This window comes from Ranitomeya imitator, chromosome 2 (assembly GCF_032444005.1).
Source record: "Ranitomeya imitator isolate aRanImi1 chromosome 2, aRanImi1.pri, whole genome shotgun sequence".
NCBI classification, from domain to species: Eukaryota; Metazoa; Chordata; class Amphibia; order Anura; family Dendrobatidae; genus Ranitomeya; species Ranitomeya imitator.
The window spans coordinates 418,053,052-418,073,230 of record NC_091283.1 but is presented as its reverse complement, the minus strand read 5'-3'; the positions used below and the strand labels follow the sequence as shown (position 1 = coordinate 418,073,230).

The 20,179-nt window shown below is 40.8% G+C and overlaps 1 protein-coding gene across 8 annotated transcripts in view; it reads right to left on the bottom strand.

Annotated features, from left to right (window-relative positions):
* AATK (apoptosis associated tyrosine kinase) overlaps positions 1 to 20,179 on the bottom strand; it is a 150,348-nt gene that overhangs the window by 36,247 nt on the left and 93,922 nt on the right. For 7 of the 8 annotated variants that reach the window (XM_069750785.1, XM_069750782.1, XM_069750783.1 and 4 more), the window contains 3 exons: positions 12,086 to 12,227; positions 6,576 to 6,655; positions 6,105 to 6,223 (listed from right to left, as the gene is read on the bottom strand). In XM_069750785.1, the coding sequence (XP_069606886.1) occupies positions 6,105 to 6,223; positions 6,576 to 6,655; positions 12,086 to 12,227 (341 nt within the window). Of the gene's footprint in view, positions 1 to 6,104; positions 6,224 to 6,575; positions 6,656 to 12,085; positions 12,228 to 15,287; positions 15,526 to 20,179 lie in introns of those variants that run through there. The other variant, XM_069750786.1, reaches the window with a different exon arrangement.

The window sequence follows — 20,179 nt, the reverse complement described above, 5'->3', positions numbered from 1 at the left end:
CTCCGTTCATTTGAAAACTAAACATTATGCCACTCTTATTCGTCACATTGGTATTATTCGTGGCAGTGTCTGGTACTGCATATTATCCCCATTCACTTGAAAACTAGACACAGCGCCACTTTTGTCGATGGTAATGTCTGGTAATGCAGCTCAGCCCTGTTCATTTTGAAAAGTACACACAGCACCACTCGTGTCTGTGGTGAAACCTGGTACTGTAGCTCAGCCCAGCTCATTTGAAAACTAGACACGGGGCCACTGATGTCTGTGATGATATCTGGTATTGCAGCTTAACTACATTTATTTGAAAACTTAGCAGAGTGCCACTTATGTCGGTGGTGATAACTGGTACTGCAGTTCAGCCCCTTTCAATTGAAAGCTAAGGTAATATAATAGCGCCCATGGCAGCAACCCTTGAGTGTCTCCTATGTAAAACAAGGTTGCAGAGGAAACAAATCAGCCTTTCTAACTAGGCACAACATCACTCTTGTCCATGACAGCTTCTAGTCATATTTATATATTACAGTACGATTATAAAAAAATATTAACTACAACCAATAAATATATATATATATTACAAACACACTATTTTTGTGGTCGCCATTATATATATATATATATATATATATATATATATATATATATATGTTCTTAAATAAAATCTAAAATAATAACTAAAGGTAATTTATTTGAACTGCACCTCTCTAATGTCTGGTAATGATGCTTGAATAATTATATTTAATATACTAAACTTTATTCATGCATAAAACACAATAAACATAATTATATAACATAAGAGAAGTTTAATGAGGTTATTTGCTTCCAAAACCATCATTCATAGTGGCATTACATAAGGTTTTCTACTCCATTCATTCCTAAAACCAAGTTCAGCATTTCTGTCCTTTACCACTAGAGGGAGACCTTCACAATCTCTAATTTTCCCAAACATGGGCGGGGGAAGACAAGAAGGAAAACCTATAGCAACTGGTGAATGAGACATATGGGGGAGAGAACGTGCGATTCACTGAGGAGCATTTCCACCCACGCAGTATTTATTCACAGATACAAGCGGCATGTACATACAAATATAGCCTGAGGGAGACATCTTAAAAAGGAAACAGAGGAGTGGGTGTCTCGATGCTACAATTATACGTCCCAGATGACTGCAGCATGGATATTATATTAGTCGGGATTTTCCGCTATGTAATGGGACTTTATGTGGGATCCCCCTTTTAAAAAAAAAAAAAAGAACTCCATGTGGTTGGAGACTTCATTAATTCTACCAGGCCCCATAGAAAACTTTTGAAAGGGGCCCTGGGATCACTGCATGCGGCCTAGTGTTGTTGTGTTAAAAAATGGCTCCTGGACTGCTTTGGTGAAATGGCTGAACCACTGGTTCCACCACAAAAGTCAACGTAACGCCTTTCCGTTACTGGACCCGAAATGAAGACAAGAGGGGTCCAGCTACTGGATATTATCCCACCTCACACCATAATCCCAGGTGAAAGCACCCATTTGACGTTCCCTCGTGAAGGCCTCCTTATGGTGGTGCCCACCTCGTCTTCAGACCAATATCCAGCTATCATAAAAGCAGGGCTCATCGCTGAACAGGACAGACCTCCATTCCAATCTCCACTGCTCCATTCCTGCTGCTGGTCTCCATCTGAGACCATGTGGGCAACTCCATAGCATAGGCCTTCATGTGGGAACATCTCGATGCTTCTACTACCAGGACTATGGTATGGGGTGGGATAATGTATGGTAGCCGGACCCCTCTAGTCTTCATTCCAGGTCACTAACAGCTTGGTGTTACACTGATTTGGTGGTGGAACCAGAGGTGCGGCCATTAATATCCTCACCGATAGCAGTTGAGGCTGTTATTATGGGGCTTTCTGCTTGTGGCACTCATACTCCATATTGAATAAATCGAGAACTTTGCTTCCATATTTTCATCATTTTCAGATCAGTAACACGTCTCCATCCTGTGATTTCCGTAACTCCACAACTTTTCCTTCTTGGTGATGCAATTTCAATCTTGAGGAGTGGGACACCCCTGACAGGCGCCATTCTTCCCATGCTAAGGCACACTTACCGGCGTTATAATGGACAATATCCGGCCATGTAAGCCTGACACCTGGTAGTACCTCCTCACCGCCTACGTACACACCCTTGGGAGGGATTTGCATAAGCCCAATCCCTTTTGTGGTCCAGTTCCTGGAACTGTCTCACTAGATCAGGTCTATGGGAAAGTATGCGCTTAGGATCCTCCTCTATAGACTCAAGCCGTCCTTATAAATGGGCCTCCATTTACCTCAATGGCCGCCATACAATTCCCCTGTAGTGGCCACTGTAAGAGAAATGCCCAGCTTGGCATGGCCTTAAATCATCCAATCGCCCCTGGAGCTGCTTTCTGAAAGGGTCTCGTTTCATGTCCTCTGCTTGTTGTCAGTGAATGAAAACCTTCATTACTTTCACAGTGTACAAGGAAAACTGTAGGTGATAGTACGCAGGGATTCATCTCATAGTCTGTTCATTTATAGAAACAGCGCCACCCCTATACATAGGCTCTGTCTGGTACTGCATCTCAGTTCCATTGAAGTGAATGGTCGTAAGCTGCAATACCACACACAACCTGAGGAAGGAGTGGCGCTGTTCATTAATGTAAGCAGCCATGTTTTTCTAATCCCGGACAAATTTACGGTTGGCAGGCTTATAATCTCTAGAAGGACCCCTAATTTCACCACGTCAAGTATTAATGAATGCCCATTTGGCAGATTGAATTGCAAATCTGCTGTAGTGATACATCTCCCTCCCATATCACTACATATCTAGGTAGCTCGTCCTGAAAACTCAGTGTAGACCATGTAATTCTTCACTTGCCCTCTGAGGGCGCTGCAGGAAATTGAACGCTTGTTGCCAGGTTCCTTGTTTTATCATCTCCTTACCAAATAACCTACTGATGGAAGACTGACTCATGTGTTTTGCCGTGATCCAGTCCATGGATGTTCAGATACACTGTGTGCTCGAAACGGCTGAATCACAGGCTGCATTTTAAAGGCAAATTACATGGAGAATGCATAGAGAACTGGCGTAACCTGCATTGCTCAATATGGCCTGGAGGTGGCAGTAATCAGTCAGGAGATTGGTCTTTATCTGTGTTAGATTTAGATTAAAACGGAGTCAATATGGTGCTGGATGGTACAGGTGCTTCTCACAAAATTAGAATATCATCAAAAAGTTCATTTATTTGAGTTCTTCAATAGAAAATGTGACACTCATATATTATGTAGAGTTATTACAAACAGAGTGATCTATTTCAAGTGTTTAGTTCTGTTAATGTTGATGATTATGGCTTACAACCAATGAAAACCCAAAAGTCGTCATCTCAGTAAATTAGAATACTTCATAACACCAGCTTGAAAAATTATTTTAAAATCTGAAATGTTGGCCTATTGAAATGTATGTTCAGTAGATGCACTCAATTCTTGGTTGGGGCTCCTTTTGCATCAATTACTGCATCAATGCGGTGTGGCATGGAGGCGATCAGCCTGTGGCACTGCTGAGGTGTTATGGAAGCCCAGGTTGCTTTGATAGCAGCCTTCAGCTTGTCTGCATTGTTGGGTATGGTGTCTCATCTTCCTCTTTACAGTACCCCATAGATTCTCTATGGGGTTAAGGTCAGGCGAGTTTGCTGGCCAATCAAGCACAGTAATACTGTTGCTTTTAAACCAGGTATTGGTACTTTTGGCAGTGTAGACCAGTAGTCCCCAACTCCAGGCCTCGAGGGCCTCCAACAGTGCAGGTTTTCAGGATTTCCTTAGTATTGCACAGGGGTTGGAATCATCACCTGTGCAGATGATCACATTACCACCGATGCAATACTAAAGAAATCCTGAAAAGCTGCACTGTTGGCGGCCCTCGAGGCCTGGAGTTGGGGATCCCTGGTGTAGACAGTTCTGCTGGAGAATGACATTTCCATCTCCAAAAAGCTTGTCGGCAGAAGGAAGCATGAAGTGCTCTAAAATTTCATGGTAGACGAACGTGCTGACTTTGGTCTTGATAAAACACACTGGGCCTACACCAGCAGATGACATGGCTCTCCAAACCATCACTGACTGTAGAAACTTCACACTAGACCTCAAGCAGCTTGGATTGTGGCCTCTCCACCCTTCCTCCAGACTCTGGGACCTTGATTTCCAAATGAAATGAAAAATTTACTTTCATCTGAAAACACCTTGGACCACTGAGCAACAGTCCAGTTCTTTTTCTCCTTGGCCCAGGTAAGACACTTCTGGTGTTGTCTGTTGGTCATGAGTGGCTTGACACAAGGAATGTGACACTTGTAGCCCATGTCCTGTATGTGTCTGTGTGTTGTGGCTTTTGAAGCAATGACTCCAGCAGCAGTCCACTCCTTGTGAATCTTCCCCAAATTTTTCAATGGCCTTTTCTTAACAATCCATTCAAGGCTGCGGTTATCTCGGTTGCTTGTGCACCTTTTTCTACCACACTTTTTCCTTCCACACAACTTTCCATTAATATGCTTGGATACAGCCTTCTGTGAACAGCCAGCTTCTTTAGCAAAGACCTTTTGTGACTTACCCTCTGTCACGGGGCTACCGCGACAGAGAGGTTCCAGAGAACCGCAGCGCTCTGGGCCTCGTTCACACACAGTGAACAGAAGCTCTTCACCTGTATTCTGACCTGGCTGCTTTGTGCCAGCAGTGCAGAAGTTAACCTTATTGCTGAGAGCTGGGTCTCTCAGCTGAAGTGGATTTTGTAATCTGATCCTCTATATAGACCCAGTCCTGACTTCAGCTAGTGTCAGTGATCAGTTCTACTGCCTGGCTTGGAGGTTGAAGGAGCGTAGTGTTGGAGTTGGAGGTTTATTTACAGAGATTGGTGTATGCTGTTTTGGTTGCATGTTGAATCTGTTTTCCTTCCTAGTTTATTCTTTCTCTTCCCTTCTCTGTGTTTCCTCTGTGGTTGTGTGAGCATTTGGTGAGTTTGAGACTTTTAGTTACCTTGTCTGTATACCCTGTTATTTGTTGTATTGTTACACTGGTGCAGTCCACCTCCTTTGGGGGGAGAGGGGGCCACTGAAAGGGCCTGCACAGGAGACAGGGATACGCTGGCGGCTCAGGCCTCCTAACCATCATAGGTACCCCTGAGATAAGGGAAAGCCAGGGCCCCATTATAGTGGCAGGGACAGGTGCGGGTCCCAGTACGCTGTCCTGCCCCTTTATCGCCGCTTACGGCGTGACACCCTCCTTGTGGAGTGTGTCAATGACTGCCTTCTGGACATCTGTCAAGTCAGCAGCAGCAGTCTTCCCCATGATTGTGGAGACTACTGGAACAGACTAAGGGACCTTTTTTTGTTAATTATTCTAATTTACTGAGATAATGACTTTTGGGTTTTCATACTCTGTTCGTGATGACTCTATATAATATATGAGTTTCACTTTTTGTATTGAAGAACTGAAATAAATTAACTTTTTGGTATTTTAATTTTGTGAGAAGCACCTGTATGTCATGCACAGTGATGACTAGTACTTTTTTTTAAACGGAAGATTGATTTCTGGAGGATCATCCCTTTAAACTATATAATTCATAGGATGCTACCATAAACCTACCCTAGTGGGGACATTTATTTCACTGCAAGATGGTCAGCTCTCGTGGACCCCACAGTGCCTCTGACTGGCACTTAAAGGGACACTCCATCCAAAATGTCTTCTGGACTTTGGATATATTTTCCTTTATAAACAGCTTTGTCCCTACCTGCACCCAACAAGGAGGTTATAAAAAGCTGTTGATAATTCCTAATCACGCCCCTATGTCTCATTTCGTTGATCTCATCAGCTGCTGATATAGGGTGCTGTTTGTTGTATCTTCAGTATCAGGACCCCAACAAACAGCTCCCTATATCTCAGCTTCCCGGAACTGTGCTAATAACATTACATGGGGAAAGTGGGAAAAATCTGAGTATTAGCATTTTCAATCTCAATTATGAGACCCCCCAAAATTACCTAGGACTACCCATTTGATGCAAATTAGCATAACCCCACCCATTATTGGTTCCACTCATATTTTGGGTGGAATCTTGGATTCACCTGAAGGGTTGTGTCTCTTCTAGAAACAGTATCTGCTCCTGAACACTGGCGCTGACCTTCAGCTCCTTCACCACGACCTGAGTACTGGAGAGGCCAGAATTTACTTCCCCCAGCAGCACCTGCAGAACAGACAGCACTGTTAGCATCCTATAGGTTGCTCTAGGCGATTTTTTACATATTACAATCAAGATAATGATTATTATAACTGTTATGATTCATAAAAAGTCAAAAGAAAAGAAAATATAGTGATTTGTCCCTATTTGCATCTTGTGTAATACTCTAAACTACCAGCAGATGGCAGCAGAGTACACCAGCAGAGAGCAGCAGAGCACACCACCAGTAGATGGCAGCAGAGCACACCACCAGTAGATGGCGGCAGAGCACACCACCAGTAGATGGAAGCAGAGCACACCACCAGTAGATGGCGGCAGAGCACACCACCAGTAGATGGCAGCAGAGTACATCACTCACCTTGCCAAACCAACCATTACCGATCTCCTTCAAGTACAGCAGGCTCTGTCGTCCCAGGTCTGTAGATTTGAGAAGTTGCACTGCAAAAAAAAAATAGGTGAAAAAGTCAGACAATCAAAATAGACCAGAGCATGTGGCAGAGATGAGTTTGTCATTGTCATTTCACAGCCCAGAATTTGCTACAGTGGAAATCTGTTCAGATTTTATTTATTTTTTTTGCAGCGGTGTGTTCTCATTCACTGACAAAAAGCAGACATTTTAAAAATGGATGGTGAGAATGTGAAATGCAAAGTATATCAGAAAAAAAATTAAAAAATGCTCTTTCAGCACTAGATTTTATAATCTCTACCCATGGATATGTTCAATAGCAGGCAGGCAATGCTGAGATTTGTAGTTCCCCAAGCAGCAGTTGACTGACAATATTCCTGATACCGGCATAGTCCTTGCTTGCTCGAGGGGGTAGGACCTCTGTTGTAGCACTGGAGCATCAGCTGCGGAATAACGCATGATACCTGAGGTTTGTGACCACTAAGAATCTCAACACTAGTTGTATAGAGGTATTATTTAGACATGTGTATGGCGGCATTATTTCTGCACTTTATGGTGGTATTTATTATGGCACTGCTTGAATTATTTTATGCGTGGTGCTGTTATTTGGTTACCGAAGGTTAATATATGAACCCTGTATGGTGATATTTACTATAGCATTGTGTGGCACTGTATGTTACTGTACAGTATGAGCAGTGTATGGTGGTATTTTTTAAGGAATGGTGTGGAAATGTTGTTAAGATTACTTTATGTTTGGTGCTGTTTATTGATTTTTACTGCAAATTTGGGACACAGTCATTAGATTATTTTTATCGTACCGTTATTTGGTCACTGTATGCTGGTATACAGTATCAGCACCATCAGTACTATCAGCACTATCAGTACAGTATCAGGCGGACCTACCATTAGTGGAACCTGTGCAGCAACACAGGGGCTCAAGGGGTAAAGGGGCCACTGCTACCCTCAAAGCAGGCGGAAATGTGCACTATGATGAGCGATTAGACAGGAAGGGGACCATATATTGTACTTGCACAGGAACGCCTCGCCTGTCAGATCCTGATGAGCATTGTATGGAAGGAATGGTGTGGCACTGTTGTTAGGATTATTTAATGTATTGTGTTGTTATTTGGTCACTGTATATTGGTATTTACTATGATACTTTTGGCACTGGTATTAGATTATTTTCTGAATCGGTGCTGTTATTTGGTCACTGTATGTTGATATTTACTGTGGCATGGTCTGACACTCACTATTAGATTATTTTTTGAATCGGTGCTGTTATTTGGTCACTGTATACTGGTATTTCCTGTGGCATGGTCTGGCACTGTTATTAGATTATTTTCTGAATCAGTACTGTTATTTGGTCACTGTATTTTGGTATTACCTGCAGCATGGTCTAGCACAGTTATTAGATTATTTTCTGAATCGGTGCTGTTATTTGGTCACTGTATGTTGGTATTTACTGTGGCATGGTCTGGCAATGTTATTAGATTATTTTCTGAATCGGTGCTGCTATTTTATCACTGGATGTTGGTATGTGAACAGTGTATGGTGGTATTCACTAATGAATCGTGTGGCACTGTTGTTAAGATTAGTTTGGACACTGTATAGTGATATTTGCTATGGCATGGTCTGACACTATTATTAGATTATTTTCTGAACCAATGGTGTAATTTGGTCACTGTATGTTGGCTTATGATTAGTGTATGGTGGTATTTACTTTGGCAATCTTTGGCACTATTATTAGATCATCATATGTATGCTGTTATTTGGTCACTGTAAGTTGCTTGCTGTTTGAGCACTCTATTCTGGTATCATTTCAGCACTGTATGGTGGTATTTACTATGGTACTGTGTGGCACTGTCTTTAGCTTTTTCATGTATGATGCTGTTACTTGGTGACTATATGTTAGTATATGAGCACTGTATTATGGTGTTTACTATGGCATGGTCTGGCACTGTTATTAGATTATTTTGTGTATTAAGCAGTTATTTGGTCACTATATATTATTATATGGCAATCTTTGGCACTGTTATTAGATCATTTTATCTATGCTGGTATTTGGTCACTGTAAATTGGTATTTGAGCACTGTATGGTGGTATAATTTCAGTGCTGTATAGTGGTGTTTACTATAGCACTGTGTGGCACTGTCTTTAGCTTTTTTATGTATGATTTTGTTACTTGGTCACTATATGTTTAGTATATGAGCACTGTATGGTGGTATTTACTATGGAATGGTCTGGCACGATTATTAGATTATTTTGAGCTGTTATTTGGTCACTGTATGTTAGTATATGAGGACTGTATGGTGACATTTACTAAGGTACAGTGTGGCGCTGTTCAGTATGTTATTTTTGCACTGTGTCTTTGTGTCAGAGCTGTACATGATTGCCATTTTGGCAACTGAATGGAAGTATAATTTAGCATTGTTTTGTTGGCACCATACGATATTACTATTTGTGTGTTATTTGACGGTACACTACACCAATTGTGAGGGTGCCAGCCGAAGGTACTGTGTATGGTATCATCCAGCATAAGGCAAGAAAAAAACCTCATAATGCACAAAACAAAACCAGATTGTGGGTTCTTATCATGCCGATCACCCTACAGATTGAGACACAATGTCTCTGACTTCAATACGTGACATTTTAACTCCCTCCACGCTCCCACGGCATCCTGCCCACCATCCTGCCCTAGAATTCCAGGGGTACATTCCATTCTGCGCCAGGAACAAACAGCAGCATTGTGCATTGGCCTGGCACAGGCCGGCACTACTTTGTCAGATGCTGGACACTGGGGCCATTCTGGATGACATCAGTGTAAATATGGAGGGGTTGGGGCGGTGTGTAAGGGCTCCTTTGTGTGCGGAGAGGTCTGTTCTTTATATGGGTTTGTTCTGATTCTTTTGTGAATCGTCTCTGCCCCCTTATACTGCGGCTCCCGAAAAAAATACTTCTATTAATTCCTTGGTAGAATTCCAGTCCCACTCACTAAAGATATTCAAACCCTCCATGTATTGGAAAGCTGGCACTATCTCCCACCCATACTCTTATCTACCTACACAGCTATAACAAACAGTACATTCACTTCATCTGTGTCCTCACTGTTGTGGTCATCAGACATTGGTACAGTCTGGGACCATCACTGGCAGCAGGTGTCAACCAGTTAATACCAAGTTAGTTGGGTTATATCCTTAAATGTCACAAGTTAACTGACCTCATAAAACCCTCATACACCTAATGATAACATCAGCCAAATCTGTACATTTTGGTGGACCCAGCCAACCATCTTATGAGTTGTTCCTGCAGGGGACAAGTCACTGGCAGTGATGTCTGACAGTGGCTTATTACCCTCTTGTAATTGAAAGCACATGAATGTTTGCCCCAAACTGAGTGTGCATGTGTATGGGGGAGTTGGATAGGGTAGCTGTCAACTGATACCTTGGGGAGAGATGCTGTCAATTGTCTGACAACCAATATGACCCTTGCACCAGCTCCAATGTGGTTTATAATGTAAATTTCTATCTTATCTGCCTCATTATACTCAGATATGTGAGCAGTATGGAGGCAATAAGTCATATTTAGATGCAGTTCCATTTCAACAGAATCTAAACGTGAAGACAAAACAACTAAATGTATTCAGAATGTACAATGAAATACAGAAGGCGTCACAGAGTACTAATACAAATGATAGGGATAGTAATGGGGTCCACAGTGACCCTCCATAGCTGGAAAACCCATCTCATGCTGGCCATAGACATTATACAGATACAGTTTAGATGACAGCGAATATCAATGATTTTCCAACTGATATGGGTATTCGTTCACCTTGGCCAAATATCATTGGCATTATTTATGTTTAGAGGACATGATTTAGAGTGCCTCTGTCTAACCTTGCAAAACCAGGAGAACGAGTAAAGAGAATCTGTTAAAAGATGTCTAGAAAGATTTTACTATAATTATATTATGTTACAAAATATTTTTTAGTAAAAATAGACATCATAAGTAGTCAAAAGAATTTAAAATGACTTGGAAATAATTGGTCTGAGGTCATCACAATAAATATGAGGATCGGGAGATCACATTCCTGAGTATAACAAAAGGAGGTATTGCATCCCAGGAGTTAAGGATCAAACAATCCCAAATGATATAAATATAAAAACCTATAAGGTAAGGACAGCCACACAAGTGTGAATAGGGATACTCCTCACATGAATGTATAAAGCCGCTAAGTACTGCAGGAATGCTCCTTACCTATATGAATCCATGTGTGACATCAGACCACGACATTTCGCGTTGGCTTCCACAGGGGACTGTTATAGGCTTACTCCTTGTTTTGCATACATGTTTTGGAGTATTTCTGTTGTCCTTGACAACCCCCTACATGGCCCTAAGGCCTTTAGTCACCTCTGTGTGATATGTTTTGTTCTGATATATCTGTTCCAATCTCTGTCTGACCTTGTAGATGTTGGCGTTTGATTGCTTTCTAATTGGCTCTACATGGTATAATAATAATAAAACACAATCTCTCAGCTTTCAGGTACATCTAGTGCACCCCATCCTTTCAGGCGTGAGCAACCCTAAAGGTGAGTGACATAGATATGTCCTGTATCCATAGCTCCCATATTATTACAGATATTAACATTGTTCAGGATTAGAAAACCATAACAGCTTTCTTTAAGAAACAACACAACATTTGTCCATAGGATGAATCTGGTTTTAGAGCTCACTTTTATTAACATGAACAGAGCTAACATGCAATATCACTCAACACTTGTGGACTTGTGTGGCACTGCTTTTGGTAGAAACTGGCCATATTTTTTACAATTTGGAGTAAAGTTGGTCATAGACATACAATAGCTATCAACTGTCACATGGTTCATTCAAATGAACATTTTATTTCACTAGGCAGTGAGATAAAAAGCTCATAAATGCAATTTCTACAGCAGGATGCTATAAAATGAATGGCTGAAATTCAATAAAGTTAATAAAGAATGATTGAACATGCATATTTTCTACAATAGAAGCAATGAATAGGACAAAAGTAATTTAACTTTAAAAAATTACAATTTCTGAATTCAAAAATGTTGACAATTTCCAAGTCAGAAATAATAAATGAACAATAATATAGTTTCTCTACTGAAGCAGGCAGTTATCAAATTAAAAAGCCATAAATAATATAATCATTAGGGTTGATCGAATAGCTTCGGATAAGTGCTTATCCGAATAGGTATAGCTCTTCATGAATAGCTGCATTTGCAACCTGGATAATGCAGCTATTCCTAATGATAATCAGCTGTTCAGAGCCGTAGCTGTACATGTCGTGGCTGTGTGACAGTCACAACACATGCATGGAGAGCCCAACAAATTGCCTAAATGTAATATTTGATCTAAAGAAATGTATCTTTCCCTCTAGACACAATAATACTGATGAGGGGTGGATGCAGACCCCATGGCCATACCTGATCTTGCCGGCTGTTTCGACATCGGCACTGAAATTTCTGTAAGTGGAAGGACGTAAACTTCTGGTCCATTTTGCGTTGCTGGAGAGCTCTGGATAGAAAACTCTGTGGTGTAGTCTTCTCCCTCCACATTATCAAGCTCCTGGGAAGGACAAGGGACATTTATTAGACAAGAGGTGGGACAAACTGTTGGTCACCACCCTAAACATTAACGTCTTCTCTGACTACGTTGAACGGAAACCGTATAAACCATCCCATCCTGATGTGCTGTTGTATGCTAAAATATGGTATAATGAGTCCTTAAAGGGGAACCCTAGCTAAAATTTAGATATTAGGCAATTAGTAGGACAGCAATATTCATATCATGTACAGTGTTTTTGTCTCAGGACTCAGACCCCCACCGATCAACAGTACTTAGCATATCAAAATTATTCACAAATGCAATTCTTGACTTTGCACTGACTGATAATCCCGAGCAGCAGGGTCGAAAATTTGGCAGCTCCTTTTAGATATTAGTTTGTTAATGAGATTAGCTGACCACAGTCGTCTTTACTATTATAGTAAATGTGAATACTTTTCTGCCCAATGATGACAGAAGTATTCTAGGAGTGATACCTTTATTGGCTAACCAGAAAATAATATGTTTGCAAGCTTTCAGAGCACAGAGGCTCCTTCTTCAGGCAAGATTACAAAATTATATCTATTATAAAATTATATCCATTATAGTAAAATTATGATGGCTTCTATTCTTAATGGAAGATATTTTTTACATTTACGAAATTGTTTAAAACCATAAGACATGGAAAACGCAGGAAGGTTTTTTTTTCTTTTTAATTTTTACACTAGGTGGCACTGTTCTAATAAACTCATCTTTCCTGGAATTCTGAATAGCAGTTCTGCCAAGATGCAAGTCACTGCAGAACTAGGCATGACTGGCATTTAGGGTTTTAGGAAAGCAGAATAACAAGCCCTGTGAAAGCTATAAAGAAGCAAGACCCCCAGAGTCGCTTCAGATAAATGGGGTTAAATCCAGGTCATATAAAGATAAGGAGTTGGGCCAACATTCAGGAGCCGTGCAGATATGATTAATTACGCATGACTTTCTGTGGCATTGCAGCTGGCACGGGAATTACCCGAGTTCTGGGTATGGGAAATGCCAGCTGCTGCTTGTTTACACAGTAAGGAAGCTCCACGAATGCCCCCTGGGCAACATTACACTCCTGGCTATTTCCACACATGGGAATTTCATACATAACTCTGCATTTTCTGATTAGCCCCAGACATTTCTTTATCATTTGCCTATTGCGGTATGGTATGACATAGGTATTGCGGTGGTATGACATAGGCATATGTCTTATTCCAACACTCACCCCACAGTGGGCAAACACAACACACTCATACTACTACACCGGCCACATACATGTAACCAGCATACCAGACAAATATCACTACGCTCCAGTAAACCCCAATATCTTTCTGTTCCCAGTGCCCCCAGCTTGAGACGGTCACTGCAGATTAACATCTGTACAGCAGGAGCCATTGAGGCCATTATATAATAGCGAGCGCTCGCTTCTCTCTGACCTTCCCTGCACTGAGCGCCTGCATTGTGAGGACTTACATAATAATATACCGGCAACATGGAAGGGAAACAGAAATAGAGAATATAAGGAAGGAGCGATAAAAATAGGCAGGTAGATATGATAGGTAGATATGGGATAGAAGATAGATAGATAGATATGGGATAGATATTAGATAGATAATAGATAGACAGATCGATAGATAGATAGATATTAGATATATATGGGATAGATATTAGATAGATAGATAGATAGATAGATATGGGATAGATGATAAATAAATAGATAGATATATATGGGATAGATAGATAGATAGATAGATAGATAGATAGATAGATAGATAGATAGATAGATAGATAGATAGATAGATAGATAATTATAACAAAAAGTGAGAGCAGCACAGAAAAAAAAACAAATTCTGGGTGCAAAGCCCCTCAGGCATGTACCAAACCTTATAATGAGAGTCCAAGAAGTCAAAGGCTGCACACACCATTGCATATGAGTTCAAAAAGTGTTCAAGTTTAATAGCCCATCATGGCGATGTTTCAGCTCATGGAGAGCCTTTCTCAAGCCTTGAGAAAGGCTCTCCATGAGCTGAAACGTCGCCATGATGGGCTATTAAACTTGAACACATTTGCAATCGTGTGCTGCCTTTGACTTCTTGGACTCTAGATAGATAGATAGATAGATAGATAGATATGGGATAGATAGATAGATAGATAGATAGATAGATAGATAGATAGATAGATATGGGATAGATAGATAGATAGATATGGGATAGATAGATAGATAGATAGATAGATAGATAGATAGATAGATAGATAGATAGATAGATAGATAGATATGGGATGGATAGATAGATAGATAGATAGATAGATAGATAGATAGATAGATAGATACCTATAAAAATAGACGTGTAGAAAGAGATACTTATGAGATAGAAAGATAGATAAAATAGATAGATATGAGATAGATTGATCCAAACATAGATATAAGATACAAAGAGAAATAGAGAGAGATAAATAGATAAAGGATAAAACATATAGATACATGGCTAGGTAGATCCAAACATGGATAGATACATAGAAGGTACAAAGATAAGTAAATAGAAATAGATAGCTGGATAATAGATATATATATATATATTATATAGAATATATATATATATATGAATATATATATATATATGTGTATCTATCTATCTGTCTATATATATCATAGATACATGGATATATATATATATATATATATATATATATATATATATTATATAGCTAAACCTAGAGATCCATTGATAGATATATATATATATATATATAGATAGAGAGATTTAAGACAGAAAGATGGATATCTATATAAAACAGATCCATACATAGTTAGAAATAGATAGATAATAGATAGATAATAAATAGATATGTAAGCCTAACTCCTTTGCTCTCTGATAGGAAAACAAACCATAAATCATAGTAAGACGTGACGTGGTGACACATTGCTATAACAGTCGCCCTGTCAGAACCGTTCCTGCCCTGGCATGTCGCTGATGAAGCCTTGCGGACTGTGCCAGGGAGAACCAGGCTGGGCGCTGTGCACACAGACACACATGTGACAGACGCTTGCTCGCCTACCTCTTCATGGCTCCAAGAAAAGCCTCTAATCCCAAAGGCTGCACCGGCGATTAAGTAGGAAAGAGTCAGCATGTCAGTAATAGGGTGACGGGGACCCAGGGGTGATTAGTGCTGCCATCACACACCCAGCGATTCATCTGGCACAGCCCTGCCAGGGTTCCCCGTCACTGCCTGGCACATTAACAACGCTCAGCTGAGCTTCAAATCAAAATCCAGGGACTGTGCTGGAAATGGGGGGAGGCGAGCTCTTCATCACTTCTTCTTATATAGCGGGGAAATGCCACTCACTGCCCACTGTGCTTGTCAGGATGCCTCCCCCCAGCACGTGCTCCCACAATGCCACCATTATCTGTGCGAATGATGCAGGGGCCTATTACACCAACTCATCCAGCAGGTGAGGGATTAATGCCCTACACAGGGGTCCAATATGGAGAGAAGTAGAAACATGAGCACTGGGAAGGACTACAATACAATGTGATCACACATTGCATAAAACACTACAACCCCCAACATGACTAAAATCAGTACTATTATACTTCATATATAGATCACTACAACCTCCAACATCACCCGACCATTGGATGTGATCCTAATGTAATTCTTTTATACCTTGTATATAGAATACTACACCCCCCCACAGATCCCAACCACTGGACACAACCATAATACAACTCTATTATACTATGTACCCAGAATACTACAACTCTCATCATGCCCTGAATAATGCAACTGATCATCATAGGATGTGAATAGGTACAAATAAGGTGATTTATAGCCATACAATGCGCATATAGCAAAGCCAGATCATAGGCAGTAAGTGTTGTCATAGGGACAAAGGAGCAGAGATGCTGTAGACTTTGGCCCAATATCTTCAGCCGCGACCACTTGGCTTTGGTAGTGTGGCATTACACAGTTATTTATCAGTTCACTATATTATACAACCAATTAGTGTTCTGTAATAACGTGTTCCGTACCGGAGATTTTCCGTATACACTAGTCCTGTATACTAGTCCTGTTGTTTATTTCACTCCTGACGTATATATCAGTCCTGCCGTTTATATCAGTCCTGCCGTGTATACTAGTCCGGTAGTTTATATCAGTCCTGCCGTGTATACTAGTCCTGCATACTAGTCCTGCCGTATATACAAGTCCTGTCGTTTATATTACTCCTGCTGTGCATACTAGTCCTGTCATTTATATCAGTCCTGCCGTGCATACTAGTCCTGCCGTATATACAAGTCCTGTCGTTTATATTACTCCTGCTGTGCATACTAGTCCTGTCATTTATATCAGTCCTGCCGTGCATACTAGTCCTGCCGTATATACAAGTCCTGTCGTTTATATTACTCCTGCTGTGCATACTAGTCCTGCCGTATATACAAGTCCTGTCGTTTATATTACTCCTGCTGTGAATACTAGTCCTGACGTTTATATCACTCCTGTATACTAGTACTAGTCCTGTCATTTATATCAGTCCTGCCGTGCATACTAGTCCTGCCGTATATACAAGTCCTGTCGTTTATATTACTCCTGCTGTGCATACTAGTCCTGCTGTTTATATCACTCCTGTATACTAGTACTAGTCCTGCCGTATATACTAGTAATTTATACTATACCTGCCTTATATACTAGTCCTACCATATATATTAGTCCTGCCGCATATACTAGTCCTGCTGTGTATACTAGTCCTGTAGTTTATATCAGTCCTGCCGTGTATACTAGTCCTGCATACTAGTCCTGCCGAATATACAAGTCCTGTCGTTTATATTACTCCTGCTGTGTATACTAGTCCTGTCATTTATATCAGTCCTGCCGTGCATACTAGTCCTGCCGTTTATATCACCCCTGTATACTAGTCCTGCCATATATACTAGTAATTTATACTATACCTGCCATGTATACTAGTCCTACCATATATATTAGTCCTGCCGCATACACTAGTCCTGCTGTGTGTACTAGTCCTACCGTATATACTAGTCCTTTATAATATTCCTGCCATGTATACTAGTCCTGCTGTGTAAATGTGTTCTGTTGTCTATACTAGTCATGCTGTATATGCTAGTTCTTTTGCATATACTAGTTCTTGTATACTAGTTGTGCTGTATATACTAGTTGTACTTGTATACTAGTGGTGCTGTATATATTAGTTCTCCTTGTATACTAGTGGTGCTGTATATATTAGTTCTCCTTGTATACTAGTGGTGCTGTATATATTAGTTCTCCTTGTATACTAGTGGTGCTGTATATACTAGTTCTCCTTGTATACTAGCGATGATGTATATACTAGTTGTCCTTGTATTCTAGCGATGCTGTATATAATAATTTTCCTTGTATATTAGTGGTGCTGTATATACTAGTTCTCCTTGTATACTAGCGATGATGTATATACTAGTCGTCCTTGTATTCTAGCGATGCTGTATATAATTTTCCTTGTATACTAGTGGTGCTGAATATACTAGTTCTCCTTGTATTCTAGCTGTGCTGTACATACTAGTTCCCCTTGTATTCTAGCTGTCCTGTATATACTAGGTCTCCTTATATAGTAGCGTTGCTGTATATACTAGTTTTTGTATACTACTGTAGCTGTGTTGTATATACAGTTGAAACCAGAAGATTCCATACTCTATATAAAAAGACACATCTGCATGTTTTTCTCAATATCTGACATGAAATCAGAATAAACCTTTCCGGTTTTAGGTCAATTAGGATTACCATTATTATTAATATTTTCCAAATGCCAGAATAATGAGAGAGAGAATGATTTAAGGCATTTTTATTAAGGTACCTTCACACTGAATGATATCGCTAGCGATCCGTGACGTTGCGGCGTCCTGGCTAGCGATATCGTTCAGTGTGACAGCGACCAACGATCAGGCCCCTGCTGGGAGATCGTTGGTCGCTGCAGAAAGTCCAGGACTTTATTTCGTCGCTGGATCTCCCTGCAGACATTGCTGAATCGGCGTGTGTGACGCCAATTCAGCGATGTCTTCACTAGTAACCAGGGTAAACATCGGGTTACTAAGCGCAGGGCCGCGCTTAGTAACCCGATGTTTACCCTGGTTACCATCGTAAAAGTAAAAAAAACAAACACTACATACTTACCTTCAGCTGTCTGTCCCCGGCGCTCTGCTTCTCTGCACTGGCTGTGAGCGCCGGTCAGCCGGAAAGCAGAGCGGTGACGTCACTGCTCTGCTTTCCGGCCGCTGTGCTCACAGTCAGTGCAGGAAAGCACAGCGCCGGGGACAGACAGCTGAAGGTAAGTATGTAGTGTTTGTTTCTTTTTAACTTTTACGATGGTAACCAGGGTAAACATCGGGTTACTAAGCGCGGCCCTGCGCTTAGTAACCCGATGTTTACCCTGGTTACCGGCATCGTTGGTCGCTGGAGAGCTGTCTGTGTGACAGCTCTCCAGCGACCAAACAGCGACGCTGCAGCGATCGACATCGTTGTCGGTATCGCTGCAGCGTCGCTGAGTGTGAAGGTACCTTTACTTACTGCAAAGTTAAAAGTTTACATCCATTTCATTAGTATTTGGTACCATTGCCCTTAAACTGAATGACTTGGGTCAAACGTTTGGGATATCCTTCCACAAGCATCTCATAATAGTTGGTTGAATTTGGGCCCATTCCTCCTGACAAAACTGGTGTAACTGATCCAGGTTTGTAGGTCGCCTTGCTCACACCGTCCTTTTTAGCTTTGCCCATACATTTTCAATAGGATTGAGATCAGGGCTTTGTGATGGCCACTCCAAAACATTGACTTGTTATCCTTAAGCCACTTTGTTAACATTAGGCAGTATGCTTCGGGTCATTGTCCATTTGGAAGACCCATTTCCGCCCAAGCTTTAACTTCCTGGCTGATGTCTTGAGATGTTGCTTTAGTATTGCCGCATAATCTTCTTTTCTCACGATGCCATCTGTTTTGTGAAGTGCACCAGTCCCTCCTGCAGCAAAATAACCCCACAACATGATGCTGCCACCCCCGTGTTTTACAGTTGGGATGGTGTTCTTAGGCTTCCAAGCTTCTTCCTTTATCATCCAAACATAACAATGATCATTATGCCTAAAAACTTCAATTTTAGTTTCATCAGACCACAGGACATATCTCCAAAAATTAAAGTCTTTGTTCCTGTGTGTATTTGAAAACATTTATCTGGCTTTTTTTATGTTTCTTCTGGAGTAATGGCTTCTTCCTGGCAGAGTGGCCTTTCAGCCCATGTTGATACAGTACTCGTTTCACTGTGGATATTGACACAATCTTACCAGCTTCCGCCATCATCTCGACAAGATCTTTTGCTTTGGTCCTTGGGTTGATATGCACATGTTGGACCAAAGCACATTCATCTCTGGAACACAGAACCTGTCTCCTTCCTGAGCAGTATGATGGCTGGACATTCCCATCTTGTTTGTGTTTGCGTATAATTGTTTGTACAGATGAATGAGGCACCTTCAGGAATCTTGAAATTGTACCCATGGATGAGCCAGAATTGTGAAACTCCACAAGTCTCTTAATATCTTGGCTGATTTACTTACTTTCCCATGATGCTACACAAAGAAGTAGTGTGTTTCAGGTGTGCATTAAAATACATCCACAGGTGTGTCTCTAGTTAACTCAGATGTTGTTAAAAAAACTATCAGAATCTTCTAAACACATGACATCAACATATGGGCAGCCCAGAACTGTTTAAAGGCATAGTAATCTTAGTGTATGTAAACTTTTGACTTTTAAGTAAGTAATAAAAATGCATTAAAACATTCTCTCTCTCCCTCTTTCATTATTCTGGCATTTGGCAAATATTAATAATTATGGTAATTCTAATTGATCTAAAACGGGAAAGGTTTATTCTGATTTCATGTCAGATATTGAAAAAACATACATGTGTCTTTTTATGA